The sequence below is a fragment of the Sinohyriopsis cumingii genome, chromosome 10 (assembly GCF_028554795.1).
Source record: "Sinohyriopsis cumingii isolate HCF-2022 chromosome 10, ASM2855479v2, whole genome shotgun sequence".
NCBI classification, from domain to species: Eukaryota; Metazoa; Mollusca; class Bivalvia; order Unionida; family Unionidae; genus Sinohyriopsis; species Sinohyriopsis cumingii.
Window position 1 is genome coordinate 66,832,336 of NC_142970.1, and position 21,013 is coordinate 66,853,348.

Genomic DNA, 21,013 nt, shown 5'->3' on the forward strand with positions numbered 1-21,013 from the left:
TGAAGTTAAATACCACTAAGATACCAACAGATGCCTTTGTCAATATGCCTTTGCTGTGCATGACATCATGTGACATTAAGAATCTTTATAATATGTGTAACACATACAAAAACTATTCTATATTTTTATGTCTATCTATGTTGTGTGTTTAATATTTTGTCCATGATCGTAGACTGTAAGGGTCATTTTGAAAACAACATACTGTATTACATAGCTAACTTTTGTCCATGATTGTAGACTGTAAGGGTTGTTTTGTAAACAACATACTGTATTACATATCTAACTTTTGTCCATGATTATAGACTGTAAGGGTCGTTTCGTAAATGACATACTGTATTACATAGCTAACTTTTGTCGATGAGTGTAAACTAAACTTAAAGATAACTTTTGAAAATATGTTTACTTGGATTTGAATTCTGGACATTGTTCACTCTGTCCACTCAGAAACTCATGACATTTGTCAAATTGATTTGCAAAGTTTAAGTAATTTGACCTGACCTTACTTCTAGGATGGAGTAACTTTCCATTAAGATGACAATATTTTCAGAAATGGTTAATGTGATCAAATGGGGAGGTATATAAAGTTGTTTACATCAGAATTACTCATTTCTGCTTAAAAATCTGTCTAATGGAGTCAGTCTTTCAGTTGTGTTCAGTTATGATTAAATAAAGATTTATTTATTAAATTATTCATTTGAAATACAAACTGCTCATAGACTTTAGGACTAAATCACTTTTTTGGAATGACTGTATGTTCATTCAAAGACATTCTAGATTATACCATTGTTGTACATTAACAATGTTGACACATTAGCCCATTCAAAGCTAATGGCACACCAGCATATTCAAGATCAGAACTCATTAAAACACGTTTCTAGACTTAAGATAAAACGTTTTGGATTATTTGGGATTTAATCCACAACATTAAGTTCATTTCAAATTTTCACTTTGTATTCCAAGGAAATAAATAATTTCTTCAATATTACAAAACTTGTTGGTGTTCACTTTTTTCATGTTACTGAGTTTAAGACCATAGAGTCGCAAATATATACAGTGACCTAAATAACATGACAGTCACAAACAAATCTCAATACATACCACAATCTACATCTGTTCCTTCCCGGTCTTCTATTTTTTTTATACGTGGATCATTTTCTTCCAGGTAAAACTTCTTGTTGTTGATTATTAAACAGATTCCTGTGAAAATAGAGGAAGAGTGCATATCAGTGAGAAATCTCTCTCAGCAGGATGCAAAACCTTCTTCATTAAGACACTGATGGAGTCTAATTCATTTTCAAAACATACCCAACACTTTGCTCTGGATCTTGATAAAACACCAGCAATCCAGCAATCACAAATAAAGAAAAGAAAAATGGCTACCTCCTTCAAAGTTAAATCTTTAATTCCACTGCTGAGTGACAGCTCCCTCAGATGATGGAGGTCATGGGTTCGAACCGCTGACTAGTCATACCAAGACTTATAAAATATGGTACGAGCAGCGGCCTCGCTTGGCATTCAGCATTAAAAGGTTAGTGTTAGGACTGATCAGCCTGGTGTCAGGATAATGTAACTGGGTGGGACATGCTGCTATATGTCTGTGGCATGATGCCCCAGTGCTAGACATCACTATAAACTGTCACACTGCAGACATCGTAATGAAATGACTGAAAAATTGTTAAAACTAAGTTAAAAATCCAAATCACACACACACCCATTGTTGAGTTATTGGAAAAATAAAGTGGTTGTAATGCCTTGTAATTTTATCTCTATCAAGCCCTGTGTCTTTTTTATTTTAGCATGGGATGAGATTCTTGTCCATAACTATAATAAAAAAGTGTGTTCTTTAAGTGTACAGATGGTGCTCAACTCAATTGACACCAATTTGAATTACATGCTTTCATTTTAACACCATTGGTGGCACCATATGCTGTGATTTTATGGATTTATTATTGCCTGCAATCAAAAATTTATGTATTAATTTTTTGGTTGAAAATTATGCATAAATAATCGTTATTTGAAAACGAAGTGGCACAACATGATTTTACCCAAAACTTCCTTTATTTACAAGTATTCCTGGGAATATTACTTTCGGTTTACACCATAACCTCCGGAACACATCTACTGTGTAAATGAAGTATCATCTGAGACAATTTTGATAAAGACCTTTCAATATAAGAGTAAAATGTACATAAAACTGAATGCAGAAAAAAGTTTAAAATATTCATGTCTGATATTCACAACCCATAATTAGCACTGACTACCTGTCACCTGATGCTGTAACAAGCATGCAACTTACGATATCTTGATATACACTTTTACCCAGGAAACTATAAATGACAGATTTCATTTTTCATTTAACAAGTTATCAAGATACCACCATAATGACTAAGAGACTACATTTTATCATAGGATAAACTTTTTGTTTTAATGGCAGTGATCCTCTTGAATGATTGGCCTGTAGACAGATTGTATGGACAAGAAAGTCCAAAACCAATCAGCACCTGATGCTCAGTTACCATTGTCCATACAACACTGACAACGATGACCATGCAGGAAAAGACACTGAGTAGGCATTGTTTCTTTTATTAGGTATTCAATATCAATAATTAGGCACAGCTAATACAGCATTCTTTCATTTACATTTTGAGGTGGTTACAATCTAGAATGAGGCTATGCACTAATAAGTACATAAGCAACCCAACTTGAAGTTGTAGTGTCAGGCCATGTAAGTGACTCAACATGAAATTTAAATTCCAAGATCATGTTTTGAACATTTTTTAAACTTAACTTTAATTATCTTTCTTAATATCTATTGGTAAATTTACTTTCAGTATGAAAATACCATTTGTTTTAAATTTCAACCACTTTTCAAAGACTTCTAGGCATTTTCAAGCATTTTACCAATACTTTTTGGAGATGACCTCAAAATTTGCTAGTACTCTTCAGGACTGTATAAATCACATTTACTAGTACTGTTCAGGACTGTATAAACAAATTTGCTAACTAGTACTCTTCAGGACTGTATAATACAATTAAATAACACTTTTCAGGACTGTATAATCCAATTTACTAGTACTGTTCAGGACTGTATAATCCAATTTGCTAGTACTTTTCAGGACTGTATAATCCAATTTACTAGTACTGTTCAGGACTGTATAATCCAATTTGCTAGTACTTTTCAGGACTGTATAATCCAATTTACTGCTTTTTCTCAGGACTGTATAATCCAATTTGCTAGTACTTTTCAGGACTGTATAATCAAATTTACTGCTTTTTTCAGGATTGTATAGTCAAATTTGCTAGTACTTTTCAGGACTGTATAATCCAAATTACTGCTTTTTTTTCAGGACTGTATAATCAAATTTGTAGTACTGTTCAGGACTGTATAATCAAATTTACTAGCACTTTTAAACTATTTAACCTCTCAGAATTGTAATTACCTCTTGGGTCAGCATCCATTTTGTAGCGTTCTAACAATTCTGTCTGCTCCTGACTTTGTTTAATTGTTGCACCAGATGGAACCACTTGGGAGCCTTTATGTGGAACTGAGTAATTGAAACCCATTGCAACTCCAGCTGCAACTATTGGTGTTTTCCGTGCCATTTCCAGTTCTGAAGTGGAAGATGCCTCATTGCGAAATTGGCATTGTGGATTCTGACTACTGTCATAAGTGTTCTCAGCTCCCGATGTATTAAGTTCATAATTTACATTGGTATTTATTGCTGAAATTACATCATAAGTGAGAGGTGCAACACTCAACCCTCTATTTGGTATGTAACCAGGCTGTGTCCTTTCTGGATGTGGGAACACTGTGGAATTGCCATGTAATAAAGGCTGTACTGTTACTGGCCCAAGTCTCTGTGAAGACTCAGACATGTCCAACGGCTCATGTATTGGTGAACTCCCTGTGGTGTTGACTTCATGGTGAATATGGTTCCCAGACAAAGGCTTTAGGGATTGTCTTAAACCTGAAAAACAGAATGACATATCTCTTTTTTTTCCCTCTGTACTGCCTGATGTAATGAAATCAACAATACAAACTGGTCATTTACTTTTACAGGGCTTCAAGTGAGATTAGTTTTATTACATAATTGAGTTACATAAATAACTCTGTGCTATTGTTATCCTCACTTTAGGAAAACAGTTTAAGTCCTTCATGGCAAAGCATAGAATATTGTTTCCAGGAACCATGTCGGTGTTATACACAATTTCTATCTCAAAGAGATTTGTATATTTAACTGCTGCAATTTTCAAGGTTTTGCATCCCACACTAATAGACCTCACTGGTTAATGGTCGCACCCCATAATGAAAAACTAATCATATAAACACGATGCACATTAATAATCTTGGAAATATACATGACAGTGGAACTCATTTTAGAGTAAACATGTTCAAGACATTCATTTTAAATAGCTGAGAGCAACAAAAGAAAAAGTATGTAAACCATGACAATTTAAACTAGTTGGGAGATGAGGGTAGGGTAATTAATAACTATATCTGTTAGAATAAACAACACAGACCCTGGTCTGTCAGCACTTTATATTACTGCACATCAGGGTTTGTGTTGTTTGCAGTCGGACCCAACTTTTATGCAAGTATATAAAGTAAACTGTTTAATACTATTTTCTTCAAAAAGTTCACTGTTTCAGTATAGGGATAAGCATCAATTAAAATTGACTTTAATCTTGGACTCAACCAAATGAGCCTGTATAAAAGCACATGAAATGGTTTTGGTGAAATAAATTGGAATGCCAAAAATTATGCTGACCAGTGGAGTTAGAAGAAGTAAAAAATCTTTCTACAAGTGCATGTGTTCAATCATGAATTATTCACTAGAATAAAGACACATTCATAAACAAATTGTTTAATTTTGCGAGTAATCTGTTTGTTGTAAAATACATTTAAAAATCAGATGGATGACAAAAAAAAGGTGGCATGTGCATGTACGTATATACACATGCAACGGCTATTAATATTTCAGACATCCATTGTTACTAAACTTTGTAAAGTAAAATGCATTTTGTCCAATCATGTAACAGGGACATACATTTGAGTGCCAGAACATGGCTAAAACCCAATTTAACAAACAGTAGTCTGGTAATCTACCACCAGAGATATCCGAGTCTACACACCCAGTTAGACATGTCTTGCACAGACCCTACCAAATTATTCAAATAATTTTCAGATAGAGAAGTTAAGAGAGAACACAAACACCATTATCTAAACAATATCCAAACAAGCGGCCATAGTGGGCCTGAGATCACTCAACTGACTAAGATCTGTCTAATGGCCAACAGCAAAAAACATTTGGCCAGGAAAATTAGGTCAGCAGTATGCATTCTGTTGCAATTTCTTCCAATGCTGTTGATTGCATATATTATGAAAATGAAAGTTTCAATTTTGTTTACCTTGAAGATCACTACCCATAGCTGGCTGCATCAGTATCTTTTTTTAGTACTGACTGATGACTACACCAGTATGCTTTGCATCAAAGCTAGTCAAATTTTGATCATTAAAAAAAAAATATGTAAGTGGTTTTTCACTTTAAGCTATGGCAGCCAAATTTGATGGTGGACGAGTATCTTATAAATATGAAGTATATTTAAGCTAAGAAAATTTTTCACTGAAGTCTGCTAAGTGATTATTTAGAAGTTATTTAAGTTTTTGTCCAATATTTTGAAACAGCAGCTAAATCTGATGACAGATTTGCATCATTTGTGTAAACATAAAAACCCTTTGTCATAGAATACCTTTTGTATAAATTTGTCAAATTCTGTTTTAGATATATAAAAAAAACTATTTAAATGACTTTCCATTGTTAGTAACATGGCCATAGCTAACTGCAGACTGGTATCCAGTGCTCTCAAAAGAGTTTCAGGCTGAGGAGTCATGGAGTCTTTACTCTAAAAATTGGGAGTATCAGCCTATTTCTAACAGTTCTTAGCATAAACTCATGATTCTCATGCTTTCAAGAGGATGAACTGGAAAACAAAAAAGTACATATTATTTTATTACCTATCTGCATCAGAGTCTCAGCCTCATAAGATCATATTGGAGAGAAACTATATTTGAGTAACTGTCCAAACCTTTTTTATATCATCCTGCACTCTACCATCTGTAAACTAGTTCTTCAAATGCGCCATGACATTCTGTGGATCAAAGTCTTCAAGTACAGGACACTCTTCCATTATTTTGATTACTTTATTCACTGATCCATGTCACACCTGACTTTGGTTTTAAGTCTATTTTAAGAGTTTTCTTGAACAGCGAGGGCTTTCCTTATCAATCAGGAGCCAGGTGATCTACATGGTTACTTTCACTTTTACTTCTGGCTAATAAAATAAAAACCTTTATCTCCAATGCAGGAGGTCCCCAACCCCCACCCCCACCCCACACACACTTTGGCCACTCACCATCCAACTTTAAACCTAAAGGAAGGCCCTGAACAACATATGGGATTGTCTGTCTTTGCGCATAGCATGGGAACTTCTTTTCCCACCTAGGTCTCCAAGTTCTCACTTTCTAAGTTCTGTTGTCATTTTTTTCAGTGTCCCTCAACTTTGGTGAGACTGTGTCTTACTCTGATATATTTTCTGAGTTCATAATCTCTTCATTGTCTTTATTTGTGCTCTCGCTTTTATCTATACTTTGCCTTCTGTTAATTTTCATGACAGGTCTTTTTCCCAAAAACTGAAAACAGATTTTGCTGACTCATTTTTATTTATTTCTGCACTCTTCTAAAAAAATCTCTAATGATACTGACGTTCTCTAGTCTAATTCACATGTAACGATCAGAAGAAACAATTGTTATTATTATTACTATTGCATCCTGATTATTTGTCCAACACATCCTCACCAATTTAAACACTATTAAAATGAAAAAGGATCTGGCCAAAATAGAAGGAATGGGGTGACAAGTGTCACTGGGAAAAAATGACGTGAGTCTTTGCGATGCCTTACATGAAAACAATGTGCTCCCTCTGAGAATTTCACACAGAAGATTGCGTCCTTTGACACCCCGTGCATTATTTATATAAAATTATTAACCATCTTTGACTGTATGCTTTGTCAAATTTATCAAATTCTGTTGAGTCATGTTTGTGAAGAGTCAGTCAAAGGTTTTTCTCTTGTTTAGCATTATTGGCCATATTTCTTAGTGGAATGTTGGAAACATTTTTACATATCTTGAAACCCTCTATGGCTGGTTGCTTTCTGTGAGGTTTGGTCAAATTCTATACAACAGTTTTGGAGGAAAAGCTGCTTAAAGGCTTTTCTATTTTTAGTGCTAGCAATAAAATCTGACATCAGATTGGAATCATTTGTATTTAAAGTTTTGCCTGCTAGGATGCTTTCTCTCACATGTGATCAAATTCTGTTCAGCAGTTTGGGGGAAATCTTTTAAAGGATCTTCTATTCTTGCTAATGGTGGCAATATTTGATAGGAGATCAGCATCACTCATACAATTCAGCACCATCTGTAGCACCATTCATTACAGTTCAGCAACATTCAAACAATTCAGCACTGTTCATACAATCAGCACCATTCATACAATTCAGCACCATTCAAAAATTCAGCACCACTAATACAACTCAGAACCATTTAAACAAATCAGCACTACTAATATAATTCAGCACCATTAGTATAATTTAGCATCACTAGTACAATGAAGCAACATTCATATAATTCAACACCACTAATACAATTTAGCATCACTAGTACAATGCAGCACCATTAGTACAATCTAGCACCATTAGTACAATTCAGCACCACTAGTACAATTCAGCACCATTCATACAATTCTGCACCATTTATACAATTTAGCATCACTAGTACAATGCAGCACCATTAGTATAATTCATACAATTCAACACCATTCATACAATTCAACACCATTCATACAATTCAACACCATTCATACAATTCAGCATCTTTCATTAAGGTGGCAATATCTGATGGCAGACCATGATGTGCTGTCAATTTTTTTTTCTTCAAAATATGGTCAGTAGTTATGTCACTTCAATTTGTTTGTTTTTAATAACCGAAGGTGGTCATATTTGAAACTAATTAGCATCACTTGTGAAATCCTGAAAGGCCTTTATGCCAGGATGTTCTGTGTCATGTTTGACTTAAACTGATCTGGTGATTCTGGAGATGTGTTACAGAATTCTATGTCATAAGCAAGTGTTACTTCTCAAAAAAATGATGGTACTATCAAACAGCCAACAATACTTAAAGCTGGTGATTATGTTATTTGAAGTCAACAATAGAGAAAAAATGATGATATATATATTTAATTGATGTGTTGAAAAAAAAATTAAAAAATAAAATTTTCAAGGAAAGAGTAATATGGAGTTTTATCATGTCCTCAATGACAATGTCATGAATAAATGCAGTTATAATGCCCAGCTGTTGTGTAGTGGTCACTATCATCAGTTACTGAGAAATCATAATTATATACAATATTCTTGTTTTACTGTATGTCAATCCCATAAGTTTCTGACCATATCTGACCTTGCAAAGAAAGTACATGTTGAATTAATTAAAAATACAAGTCATAAAAAGACGGCACTACCATACCATCTGACATAGCTTTCAGAATTTTGTAAATTGGCTTGGTGTAAAAATGTTACTTCTCCAACTATAATAGAACATTGGCAGCAACTATAAAAATAGCTCACAATGTCAGCATGAAGCAATGTTTATTTTATGATATCTACGCTATCCATTTATGATAATCTGATATCATATGAAGCACACACTTTTCATTTAAGTGGCAAACAAATGTCTACTCTCTTGCCATGTAAACAACTGCTTATATTTCAAATTTTGCTATGTAAAAATTAAAACTAGTATAAATTGGTGAACAAGTTTAATTTATATGGCTTTTGTTTTTAAATCAAAGCCAACAAAGTTTCAGTCTTGCAACTGAATTTCAGCAGTTTTCATTTTTCTGGCTTTGACTCCTTTGGGTTATCCAGTTTAATTCTTGTTGACTGTCATGGACCTGTTATATTCAAGCATAAACATAACATTCTGATACTGAATTGAGGATAATCTGACAACAATAATTCTGTCAGGGAAAAAAGTGAGTTGTCACATGCTATCAATATGAGTAAAAACGTCTTGGACAACCATAATGTGACATGTACCACTATGTCCCCAGTCCATGGAGTGATAATATGCAAGTGGATTTCACACATTTCTTCCACCACATAAACTAAGTGAATTGTAATGACTTATCCTTAAGAATAACAAAAAAAGAGAAAAATTAGAAGACATAATGAGACCATGAGTGATTCCAAAACATAAAATGGAAAAGATACATCATATCATCGGTCTAACACAGGATATGAAAATGTGTTGGATATTCTCAATAATCTCAAGAATACTGCAGGACAAAGATCCAATTAGTGTCTTATGTTACATCTCTTCTGAACCCCCCCATGCATCTTTTACACAGAATCTATTAGAAACCATCTCAACTCAGATGGAATTAAATTTTCTCCTAATCTGGTGTATCAAAATTATGTATTATGGACAACTTAAAGAATGGAACTTTTAGAAACCCTGATCTAAGATGTAACACTTATTTGATGACATCAAATTCTGAACCATGATGAAAACAGTAATTAGTGATCAATGATGTGCAAATCACCATGGTTAGGTGACCTAAAAATGATTTGGAAATTATTTGTTACATTCAAATGATAACGTGAGACAGGTTCAAATCATGCCAACTGCTTGTATCAGAATCCTCACCGGCTTTCTCAGCATATTCATTGACTTCATCTACTAAATCATCCCGCTTGAGAAGTTTCAACATTTCATAAATAATCTGGATCTTGGTTTCATCAAGAAGCCCCGTCTTCTCACATAATCTGAAGGCCTCTACCATAGTGGTGCAGTTACTGATGTTGCGATTTTGATGGCCAGGAACAATATTCTGAAGGTAGAACCGGATTTTAGACACTTCCTCAGCTGAGATGTCTTCAGCTATGTTGAATAGCATTACTCTGCAAGGACAAAGAAAAGACACAAAAGAACTCAGAAACAGTTAAATTATAAAATAAAGTGTCTAACTTAAAGTGCCTCAGTGTAACATGGTCCCAGATATAACACTGGTATATCTGGCACCCCATTTAACACTGTCCCTGTCATAACAATGGTATGTCTATAAAGCACCTCATTACAATACTGTCTCTGACACAGCAAGGTAAGGCTATAAAGTATCTCATTATAATATTGTTTCTCATATAATACAGTTATGACAATACACACTCATTATAACACTGTCACTGATAAAACTCAGGAATGGGAATAAAGCACACCATTACAACACTGTCCCTGGCATAACAAGATATGGCTATCAAGCACCTCATTACAACACTAACCCTGACATAACATCGGTATGGTGATGAATCCTACTTTCCAAGCAGAATTATATTTTTGTATGGAATATACATCCATATAATGTGACCTCCCTTATAACAGGATACACTTTCCTGTGTTTTCGCAGTGGCCTAGTTACAATGGCCATTCTACTCCCCCCATCCCACAGCAAACTTCCTATATAAATGCCCAGTATTTAACAGTTCCCTGCCTTGAGCAGTCAGTGCAAAGGATGTTTCATAGCCAAAACTAGTTTCACAGTTTTAAGCAGTCACTGAAGTGTATCAGCAGTGACCACTCCAAGTATGCAAATTAAACACATCTTTTGTTTGATTGGTAGGGCACTGTTTATCTAAAGGCATATCATGTGAATCAAAGCTTAAGCATTTCATATCTCAGTTGTACTTACTGTACTCCAGTCACACTGTCAGTCAAAGTCAAAGGTGTTACCATAATGACTTCAAATGCAAGGAGGTTTTTCATAGAGTAAGTTTTCCATACTGCTAAATTTTGATTCAGGTCTACTTAATTACCGACAGTTGAGATGAGGGAGGTGGTTTAGAGGGACGTGGGCATTATTAAACTGAGTTTTCCTATAGTTGCAGTTGTGATTGTTGTTGTTGTTGTTGTTATTATTTTTCCAAAAATGTGACAAGGAATGAAAGCTACATTTTATCCACGTTGCTCTTATAACAAATAAAAAGTGCTTCATTTGTATTTGAAATATTTTTTTCCAAGAAACAAAATAGTTTGCAACTATTATGCATTATATGATAAATCAACAGGTGGGATTTTATTTTAACAATCTTCAAAATCCTAACTGACCACTTTTAAGAGAGTGCAATGATCACTCCAGTGGCCTAGTTGTTGGAGCATCTGCATCAGATGCGAAAGGTTGTGGGTTTGAACCCTGGCCAAGTCATACCAAAGACTTATCAAGAAGTTAGTGTTAGGGCTGGTCGACCTGGTGTCAGGATAATGGGACTGGGTGGGACATGACACTACATGTCTGAAGCATGGTGCCCCAGTGCTAGACATCACTATAAACTGCCATACTGCAGACACTGTAGTGACATGACTGAAAAATTGTTAAAGCTACGTTAAAAATCGAATTCACACACACTCATACAGTGCAAGGTTTGGTGATGTGATGGTGGGCAATTATATATAATTGATATTAATTTTTTCACTTTTACGTTGATAACGTGCATTTTTTAAAACATTTTATGATGCTAATGTATGCCTACCCCGATGCTATCAGCATTTCTTGATAGGCAACTTTACATAGAATTTCATAATACTTCCTGAATTAATCATGACTGTTTTTCTGATTAAGCAGGTTAGGTTTTATTAAGAGCTGTCCAATACCACTGTAATTATTTAACCCCAAATTTCCAGATGCAGATGTGAAGTTTTGGTTTAAGATTTTATCATCCAATTTGATCTTAGAAAGCTTTGTGGGATCTAACATGCTTTTCTTCACATTAAATCTGCAAATTATCTTTCATAGCTAAATCTGCAATTTAGGGACCAGGCTTGCTGAATGGTATAAAGAGCTCACTTTTAAAGATCACTGACATCTCACCCCTGTTTGCATGGGTTCAAGTCTTGGGCTCGGTCAATGTCGGTATGTAACAGCCTGCCAGTATTTGTGGTATCTTTTGCTAAGAAAGGGAACCAGTCTAAAATCTAATGTTTTGCAGTTGGCTCAATGGAAAGAAAACACCTCAATCTTTAATACATTTTTGTTGTTGTTGTTGTTGTAGGGTTTAACGCCATTATTCAGCACACAATAGGCTATACATGGCGGCCAGTATTAATGGTGGAGGAAGAACCTGGGAAATCCCCGGAAATAACCACCGACCCTCAAATACATTTTTGTAAAAGGGACATCGAGTACTTCAGTTTTTTTTAATTCTTAGTTTTAATTTTATTTGCCTTGTGATACATTACATAAAAATGCTACTCCACTGATGTCCTGTCACACTCCAATTTAAAGTATTTACTTACTTATAAGATGTATCCAACTGCAAACTACATAGACCCACATCTGCCATCGCATAATGCACCTGTCAGCAGATCTGGGTCTGTGCAGTCTTTAAGAAGTAATCAGTAGAACAATCAATGTAGACCCTAATCTGCGGGTGCGTTATGCTATGGCAGATCAGGATCTTTGTTATTTGCAGTTTAACTCTATATATAAACAAGTAAATATGGTAATATTTATTGGAATATTTTTGCAATAGTTCATATATTGAAGCAGTATATCATGACAGAAATGGTGTGGTGCTGATATGTATTGACAAATCATTATACCTCTAGGGAATGCTGTACTTGCATACAACAGAATCACATACTTCACAGTATATTTCCAGTTCTTTTACATATTAATTTAGTACAGCTAATATTTCTGTTATAACTTGGTCTAACAAATCACTGGATGTCTATGTATTAACTAAATTTAACTGTATTCAATAATGAATTTAAAAACATTAGTACAATATTATGATAGATGCAAACTGGAAAAATTTCATTTTAAAATAAAGTGATTAAGTTAGCAATTACAAAAACGTTATAAAAGACAACAAATACCAAAGCTGGATTCAGTCTGAAACTCCCTTTCAGAACTATAGCAAATGAAAACATTTCACTTTCAAAGTTCACTACAAACATAATAGTTGGTAGCATCTTTCCATATGTCATTTGTACTACTGTGTCACTTGTATCCCTTGTAACATAAATAAAGATTCCGATTCAAGCTCAAATTTGGACAAAGAATATTTTTATGAAGCTAACACCTCAAAGAAACTTAATCAAGGATTTCCTTATTTATTGTCCGTACTTTGGAAAAATTGTAGGAAAGAAGGAAAAAAAACTCTCTTTACCAAGGTAGTTAAATTTGAAGTTGCCGACAAGAGTAAATGTTACCTGAAAGGGCTGAGCTTAGTTGCCCTATTCACTTTCTGTTTCACATCATCTGGCTTAAAGTTCAACTTCTTAATCCAGTCCAATCTATTAATTCGACACAAACACTCCACTAATATGTCAATGTTTTCCTCTGTTATCAACTTTCTTTCTATCAGATACTGGAATATTTCTATTCCTTTCTTGCACTTTTCCAATCTACTGCCTGAAATAGAACTTAGTATAAATAACAATTTCCTAATGGAAGATGAGTAGAATGGCGTCTTTTACCCCAAAAATTGCTTAATTAATCTTTTTAATTATTATGTTCTTACTAATATTTATTAAATATGCATTGTCCATAGTCCTGGATGAAAAGTTATACTTCAGTGATTGATTGTTAATTCACCCAATTGACATTTCTATGAAAGTTAAACCATACTTTCTACAAATCTTTAGAACTGCTTCTCAATCGCATTATATCTTGGGATGAAAAGAGAATGCTGCCCACTCATTTTTTTATCTGTATTTTCTTCATCCAAATCAAACTGTTTAAAAGAACAAATCTTAGTTATTATTTCAGTTAGTCATGATTTGTTCAAAAGGCAAGTGTAGCATGCCCACTATATACAAATATTGCTCTGCTATTTCATTTTGTTTTGAAATTCGAGATAACCAATTAACTTTGAATGCAGCATGGTCCCCTGACATTTTACTTTAATCAGATTTCATATGCAATAAAATCGTACCTGGGATAAAATCACAACACAGAAACTTGATGCCTTCTATATCCTTCTCCCCAAGGTCATCATCAAGGTTGATTAACCTCACAAGGAATCCATTTCCATAACTCCCATTGGGAACTCTAACTGCATCAATATCATACAGCCCTGCCATGTTGTAGAGTCATGGATCAATTGAACCAAATCTTAAGTAAAGGGCTTACCTTTCAAAGTTAGTTTATTTGCTATGATCACTGACCATGCAGTTAAAAATGTGATACCTGTGAAGAAAAGAAAATCTATTAATATAATTGTCACATAAATTATTAAATCTATGAAGTGCACAAATGTAATTTATTTAAAAAAATGTTAATTACATTTTTGATTAGAACAAAGTTTCCACTGAGGGTTCGCAAGTCACTGAACTATTTTAAATCATAATTATTCAAGAAATTTAATTTTCATCGCCTACATCAACATTATGGTCCTCTTCATTATTACTTTTGCTATTAGTCTTTGTTTTCTAAATTACTTATGATTAACTGTGAAGCTGCTGGCATAGTTACTGCAGGGCGATTTTAACACTTTTAAAAAAAAATACATTTTATTATAAATTTTATGATAATGCAGAGCAATAATTGTATTCAAAGAAAAAATGAGATCATCTGTCTCTAAGACTTTTGTTCTCTTAATGTTGTTTGAATATTTTTCAAAGATAAAAAAATATTTGTATGTGTTTCCTTTTGCTATGGTTTTCAAATTGGGGTAGTTAGGTTGGTATTTTTTTTCTTAAAATAACATTATATATATATAATGATTAGAATATATAATGTACTAAGCACTTAAAGTACTGGGCAAAACCAGCTCAATTAGATCCATAAATCAATTTTTGGGGAAAAAAAATTCCCTAGGGGAGTGTCTAGCGTTGGCAACAAAAAACAGGGATAACAGGGATGGTCGACCAACTAGAAACATATTTTTGGGTGACCTAAAAGGCTTCACAGGGAATGTTACTGAGGCAGGACATACCTAATAAACTAATTTGTTGATAAAATCACCTCTGATTTATCACGAAGCTTGTTGGCATAGTTTATACTGGGTTTGTCTGAACGAAAGGGTATGGGTAAGGTACAGCATGCATTTAATCACTAAAATAAAAGGAAATAACCAAAATTTAATGAAGATGATTGGAAATAAATTACACTAATTAAATTAATTGCAATAAAAATTGAAGATCGGTCATAGTTGCCTGACACCCTTGTCTTGAGTAATATTTATATAAAATGTTATTTTCTGTTGAATTACATCACTCCTGATAAGCCTGCATGTGAGTATAATTTACATAACATAGAAACCAAGAATAAAACGTGCTTGCTTTTAATAGGGTTCTCAATTTTTAAGGAGCGAGTTCATGTTAGAGGGATTAACACCATTTTTCAGCACATGATACATGGTGGACAGTATATCTGGTGGAGGAAAAACCCCAGTAAGAATCACTGACCCATGGGAAGTTCTACTAGTAAACGCTGACCAAGCGTGAGGCTCTTTCCCATGCAGACTGAGCTGTCTGTTATATCACAGGAGTCTGACGTTTTATCAACAAAGTACGGCGAAATCTCTGACAACATGAAATCACCTTATCAATAATAAAAGGTGATTTCATGTTGTCAGAGATTTCGGCGTACTTTATTGATAAAATGTCAGACTCATGTGGTTATATGTAAAGATCAGTTCTTTGACTACTACATGACCACGGGGGGGGGGGAGGGCAAGATTATCTTAAGAAATATTAAAATATATCAACACCTTTTCTTCTAATTAAGAGTTAATAGAACAAAAGGATATAAACATTAATATCAGGTTCGAGGGCTCAAGAAGAGGACACGCCACTAAGGTTGAACGTTACCTGTTTCTATCCCTCAAAATAAACAACAACAAGGACTGCCTGAATTTACATGTAAGCTAGGCTGAATATTCGTTACAAATATGTTTCTTCTTTCCATAGCAAATAATTATCATTTCGTCGCAAAGATGACAATAGTTATTAAACGCAAAACGGGCAGAAAATCCAACTGGAAATCTCGAACAAATCTGGAATTCCACTGAACTATATTTAACAATTGTGTTAATTCCTTAGCCTGGTTCCCAGCCCTCTGTTACTACCACCTTACTAATATGAATTCAGATATACAGTCTAGCGAATACTGACCTCAAAGTGAATGGTAGCGCTCTATAGTTTCGTATTTGCATATAATTTTAAAGAAAAAGAATTTCCCTGGCTTTCCTGACTGGTTATACTGGCTATTGGAAAAAGACTTGTATGTATTAGGTATAGTTCAAAGAATCTTTAACTCCCTTTATTTTGGTGTTTGATTGATGGGTGTAATATGGGTTATAGAGTTATACAGCGTAGCCTTATTCCAGATGTGCATTTTTAAAAAAGGATGCTAGCTCCACTTGGTCATTTCACTTCCTGAACTTCAGAGGTAAATTGTATTAAAAAAAATAGAGCTAATAACTTTTTGTTACATTTTATATATTTGGTAATTTATTCATTTCACTTTCAGTAGCTGGTATTGTCTAGTCTGGCAAAATTCATTTTCCCTATTTTAATAGCTGCTATGGATAGTATACTTTAGACTAATTCAGGCTGATTATTTTAGCACAGGGAGCAGTCATTTTCGTTAGCAGTGTTCTTAGATCATGTACAATTTCCACAAGTACAATATCCAAAGAAATATCATCCACATCACATTAATGTAGAACAGAGGTATGCCAACATTCTCTCCGTTGTGCATGTTTTAAATGCAAACAACTTCGCCTTACATACGTCACTCTCTCAAAAGTACATAATAACTGGTGAGCGTCCCCAATGCTATCGGCCGTTTCCATCAAATAGAGAAAGAGACCTCGAATGTAATTTATCGTCATTTAGGCTGGTACCCTGTCCCACATCTCCCTCCCTCCCTCCCTACACTCAACGCGCTCGTATTTTGACCCAAGTTTAGTATATGGCCACCATTGTGAAAGTAAATATTGATAGATAATTTTCGTCTGGAAGTTTCTTGGTGACAGTTAAGGTGCAGAGCATTCAATAATTAGGATTGAATATACTTTGTTTGAACAAAATTAGTGTTAAATTTTAAAAGAACAGTGTATCTTTAATTTAAAATGAGCATGTATGACCCATGTTACTTGTACTATAAATTCACCCAATACAACTAGACCAACAACAGCGGACAGCGGACAGGAAAATAAAAAGCGGAGACATTCTTGTTGATATACCAGTACAACAAATTGATATGTATTACTTCTGAGGTTATGGCCTGGTACGCTGGTCTCCCATGATGATTCTCGCACAAGCCTTTATGACAAGCATCATGCGAGGCCAGGGTACCAGGCTATCGGAGGTTATTTCACATTCCAACGAAATGGCAGAGTGATGTTCCAATCGTCTTGTCCCAGCCTTTACAGCCTGGTTCCTCAGCCATTTATGGCATAAGGGGAAATGCATTTAGCACATACGCAAAAATCTGGCAAAGCGTGACCCTCCCTGTACACATGCGTACTTTTTTTACACCCCACCTCCCAACTGCGTACGTACACTTGACCCCACCCCCCACCCCCCAATTATGCAGAACGGTCATTAATTAATCCACGCAGAAACGATCAAGGATTTGTAATATCAACGTGTTTAATAAGATAGATAGTCCACCGACGTTGAATGACTGGACCTTTATGACGCAACTTGAATGAGTGAACCTGGATCACTTAGCTATTCTTATTTCACAGTAATGAGGACCATAAACATAATAATGGGTATTTTTGACAGTAAAATAACCATTATTTAACATACTAAAATCATCAAACACAAGACTCTTTTACATTTTGGAAATTTTGCGCCAAAACTTTAAGAAAATATCATTCTCTGTGACACCAAATCAGGAGAATTGTGATCTCACATTGGTGTCAAAAGTTAATGACAATTTGGTATACATGTTACTGATGCAAAATGTAATGTATAATGTTCGGCCGATCACAAAGTGAATTATGTGTTTTATTATTTTTCATTAATCATTTTCCAGTTCATTATGTCCTATCATTTTAAATATTTTTTCAGGCCATGCTGCAAACAATGTCAAAATGGTCAAAGAGTGTAAAATGATTTTTAAAAAGATTTTGTACTATTGAGTCCAGAGAAAATGATAGTATTTGGAAGGACTGTAATTAATGCGTCTTTTTGAAACAACCGATCAGGTTTATAACAATATATGCGACATGTTTCAGATTGCTTATAAATTTTGTAAAGAAAGGAAAAACTATTTTTCCAGGTCAAATTAACTTCATGTTGTGAATTAGTTCTGCATATGGAATAATTTCTCCAATTCTATTATGTTAAAAATGACGAATGGTTCATCTGTCAGACAGGCATTTATTTAATTTGAAGAAGAAAACAAAGGATTTATTTGAAAGACGTTTTAATGAAACAGTTTTATTTTTCATGTTGTTCAGATAAGGATGAACTACTGACCCCTATTGTTTTGTTTGGTACAATGGAGTTGCCACTATGGTGTCTGTATAGCGCATAACAATACCCTCGAATGTCAATGCAAAATATGATTACGTTACTTTTAGACTTTGTTGAATAAAGTACACCTCACACGTGTTGCTTTAGTGAAACTAGAATACCTAAGAAACGTTATTTTGATTTTGACTGCTTGGCAGAGGGGTAGTGCTGTGGGAACGAAGTTCCCTTACTTTTTTTGCGCTCACCATTATCCCCCGGCATCTGAGTCATATGCGTTCCCTCATTTCTTTATTTCATTCTCTCACTTCTTTATTGCGTTCCCTCCCTCGTTTCTATGTTGCGTTCTCTCACGTCTTGTTTTAACAATAGACCACTGCTGTTTGGGCATCAGCTGAGAGTAAATTGTTGATGATCATTGATATAAAAAAAAAAATAACATGATGAAGAGAAGATGAAATATTCACAAAAATTATTCTATATTCATTTACGAAGCATTGTAAAGGGAGAGGAAATGTAGACTTGGATTAAATTCCTGCTATTGAAGTGTCCACGTCACGGGAGAATGGTATATCTATATATCTATCTTGGTCAAAATTTGTAAAGCCCATGCTTGCAACCTAGATGTTACGCACTTAGCTAGAGTGTCATAAAAGATTGCAGTTTAAGAAACAAAATAATGATACGGGGTGTTTGTGGTGACGAAAATGTTATAGATTTCTTGACCGCGCATTTGAATAGTATTGAGCAAACAACATTTAGAAAGGGTAAGACAATCCTTGTAGCTTTTTTCAAAGATAACATTGGTCTGGTTGGTGATCAGGGGCCTTATATTTGCCATATCTGGAATGAGCACTGTATTCCGTATGCAGCTAATGGACAGCCTATTAGATTTACTTGCAGTGCTCACGTTCTCGTTTGTACTCTCGGGATTAACTATAATGCTGTATATAAACACGAATTAACTATTTATAAAATGTTACCATTTTTAGGAAAGGCTTGATAAAATTCTTTCATGTGGATGACAGCGTTTAATTCTCTTGCACTAACCTGTCCAAACATATCTGAAGTGTGTCAGGTAGGTGTTTGAACAACGATTACCATTTGGCCAAGGTAATTTTGGGAACTACACTTTAAGTAGGAAATATATTCAAGTGAGGTTTACTTTTCACACTTACAGTGCACCATTCAGAAGTTTTACCCAATATGTAAATAGTGCCATTTTTATACCAGAAATCTTCTCACCTCACATTTAATACTGATATTAAAAGATTTTATTTTTGTTTAATAATTTGCGTAGGAAAGTATATATTATGATGAGGTAGATATTCTATGCATACATTTTTAAGGACCATATGAGCGAGTTTTCTAGTACTAATTTCAATATTTATGTATTACGTTCGCATATTGTATATACCTAAAGAAATAGGGACACATATTTGTATTTCTCTTTGAATATGTATAACAATATTAAATATTATGAATTTATCAAATAATGAAGCCCATCTTAGTACTAGAACATTTGAGACATGTATGATAGTATCCAAACAGTGTGTTTCCTTTAATTGACATTCAAATTTCAGAACTAATGTTTGATTTTACCCCTTTGTACGATTCTAAGGTTATATATGAACTGCTTTGATAAATTCATAGTCTTTACACATTTTTAATTAGATGGGTCAGAAACACACGCTAAATAACTGTCTTCGTTGGGTTTAACCCACTTAAATGAATTATTTCTACAATGATTTTGCTCATATCTATTCTCAATAGCATCCTACACACAACGTATTGTTTACATTTTTGATGAAATTCATGCCGCTAAGGTTGAACCTAACTGAACACTCCTTACATGAAAAGAGGCATGATAGGATAAGCATTGGGATATCATCTTTTGTAAATTACTTGCCTTACGGTATTCTGTTGGGATCAAGCGGTCAAGGCAGTGATTGTTTAACACATATCAATTGAAGATCAAGCATTTTTTTCCTTTAAACAATATTGTATTTATTTACACAATTATAAAATTGCACTTTTTAGCGTGTATCTGCAAAGATCATGTGTTTTGCAGAGGTTATTGTTTGGTTTTAAAACATGTTGCAGGGACTCTGAAGTTGTATGGATGACAAGGAACAAATTTCCTTTGGAAATCCCCGAACTAATAATGTCTTCACTAGCCTTCTTGTACATAAATTGTGATATTATTTAAATGATTTCTATCTCATAAGGCTGTTTCAGTAAAAAGAGTTTAGAAAAAGGTTAGGTGAAATAATGATAAGGCCACAAGGCAGAGCATATTTTGTTCATTGTGCTTATGTGTGAAGAATCTTCAGTTACCAGAATATGTAGGTGGATTACACTTTGGGTACGGAAGAAACCTATCAGTTTCTTAGGTCATAGGTTAAGGTCACAATGTCTAAAAGAAGAAAAAATTTCTGCACCAAGTTTCAGTTCTTAGTAGTGTACCTTGT

General features: G+C 34.3%; 1 protein-coding gene across 1 annotated transcript in view; it reads right to left on the reverse strand.

Moving 5' to 3' along the window:
• LOC149790310 (caspase-8-like) overlaps positions 1-16,103 on the reverse strand; it is a 32,255-nt gene extending 16,152 nt beyond the window's left edge. The window contains exons 1-6 of the mRNA XM_089972365.1: positions 15,924-16,103; positions 14,045-14,298; positions 13,320-13,521; positions 9,762-10,015; positions 3,441-3,968; positions 1,099-1,197 (exon numbers count right to left, since the gene is read on the reverse strand). Of these exons, the coding sequence (XP_089828491.1) occupies positions 1,099-1,197; positions 3,441-3,968; positions 9,762-10,015; positions 13,320-13,521; positions 14,045-14,192 (1,231 nt within the window). The 5' untranslated portion in view covers positions 14,193-14,298; positions 15,924-16,103. The remainder of the gene's footprint in view (positions 1-1,098; positions 1,198-3,440; positions 3,969-9,761; positions 10,016-13,319; positions 13,522-14,044; positions 14,299-15,923) is intronic.
• Positions 16,104-21,013: the final 4,910 nt, after the last annotated feature.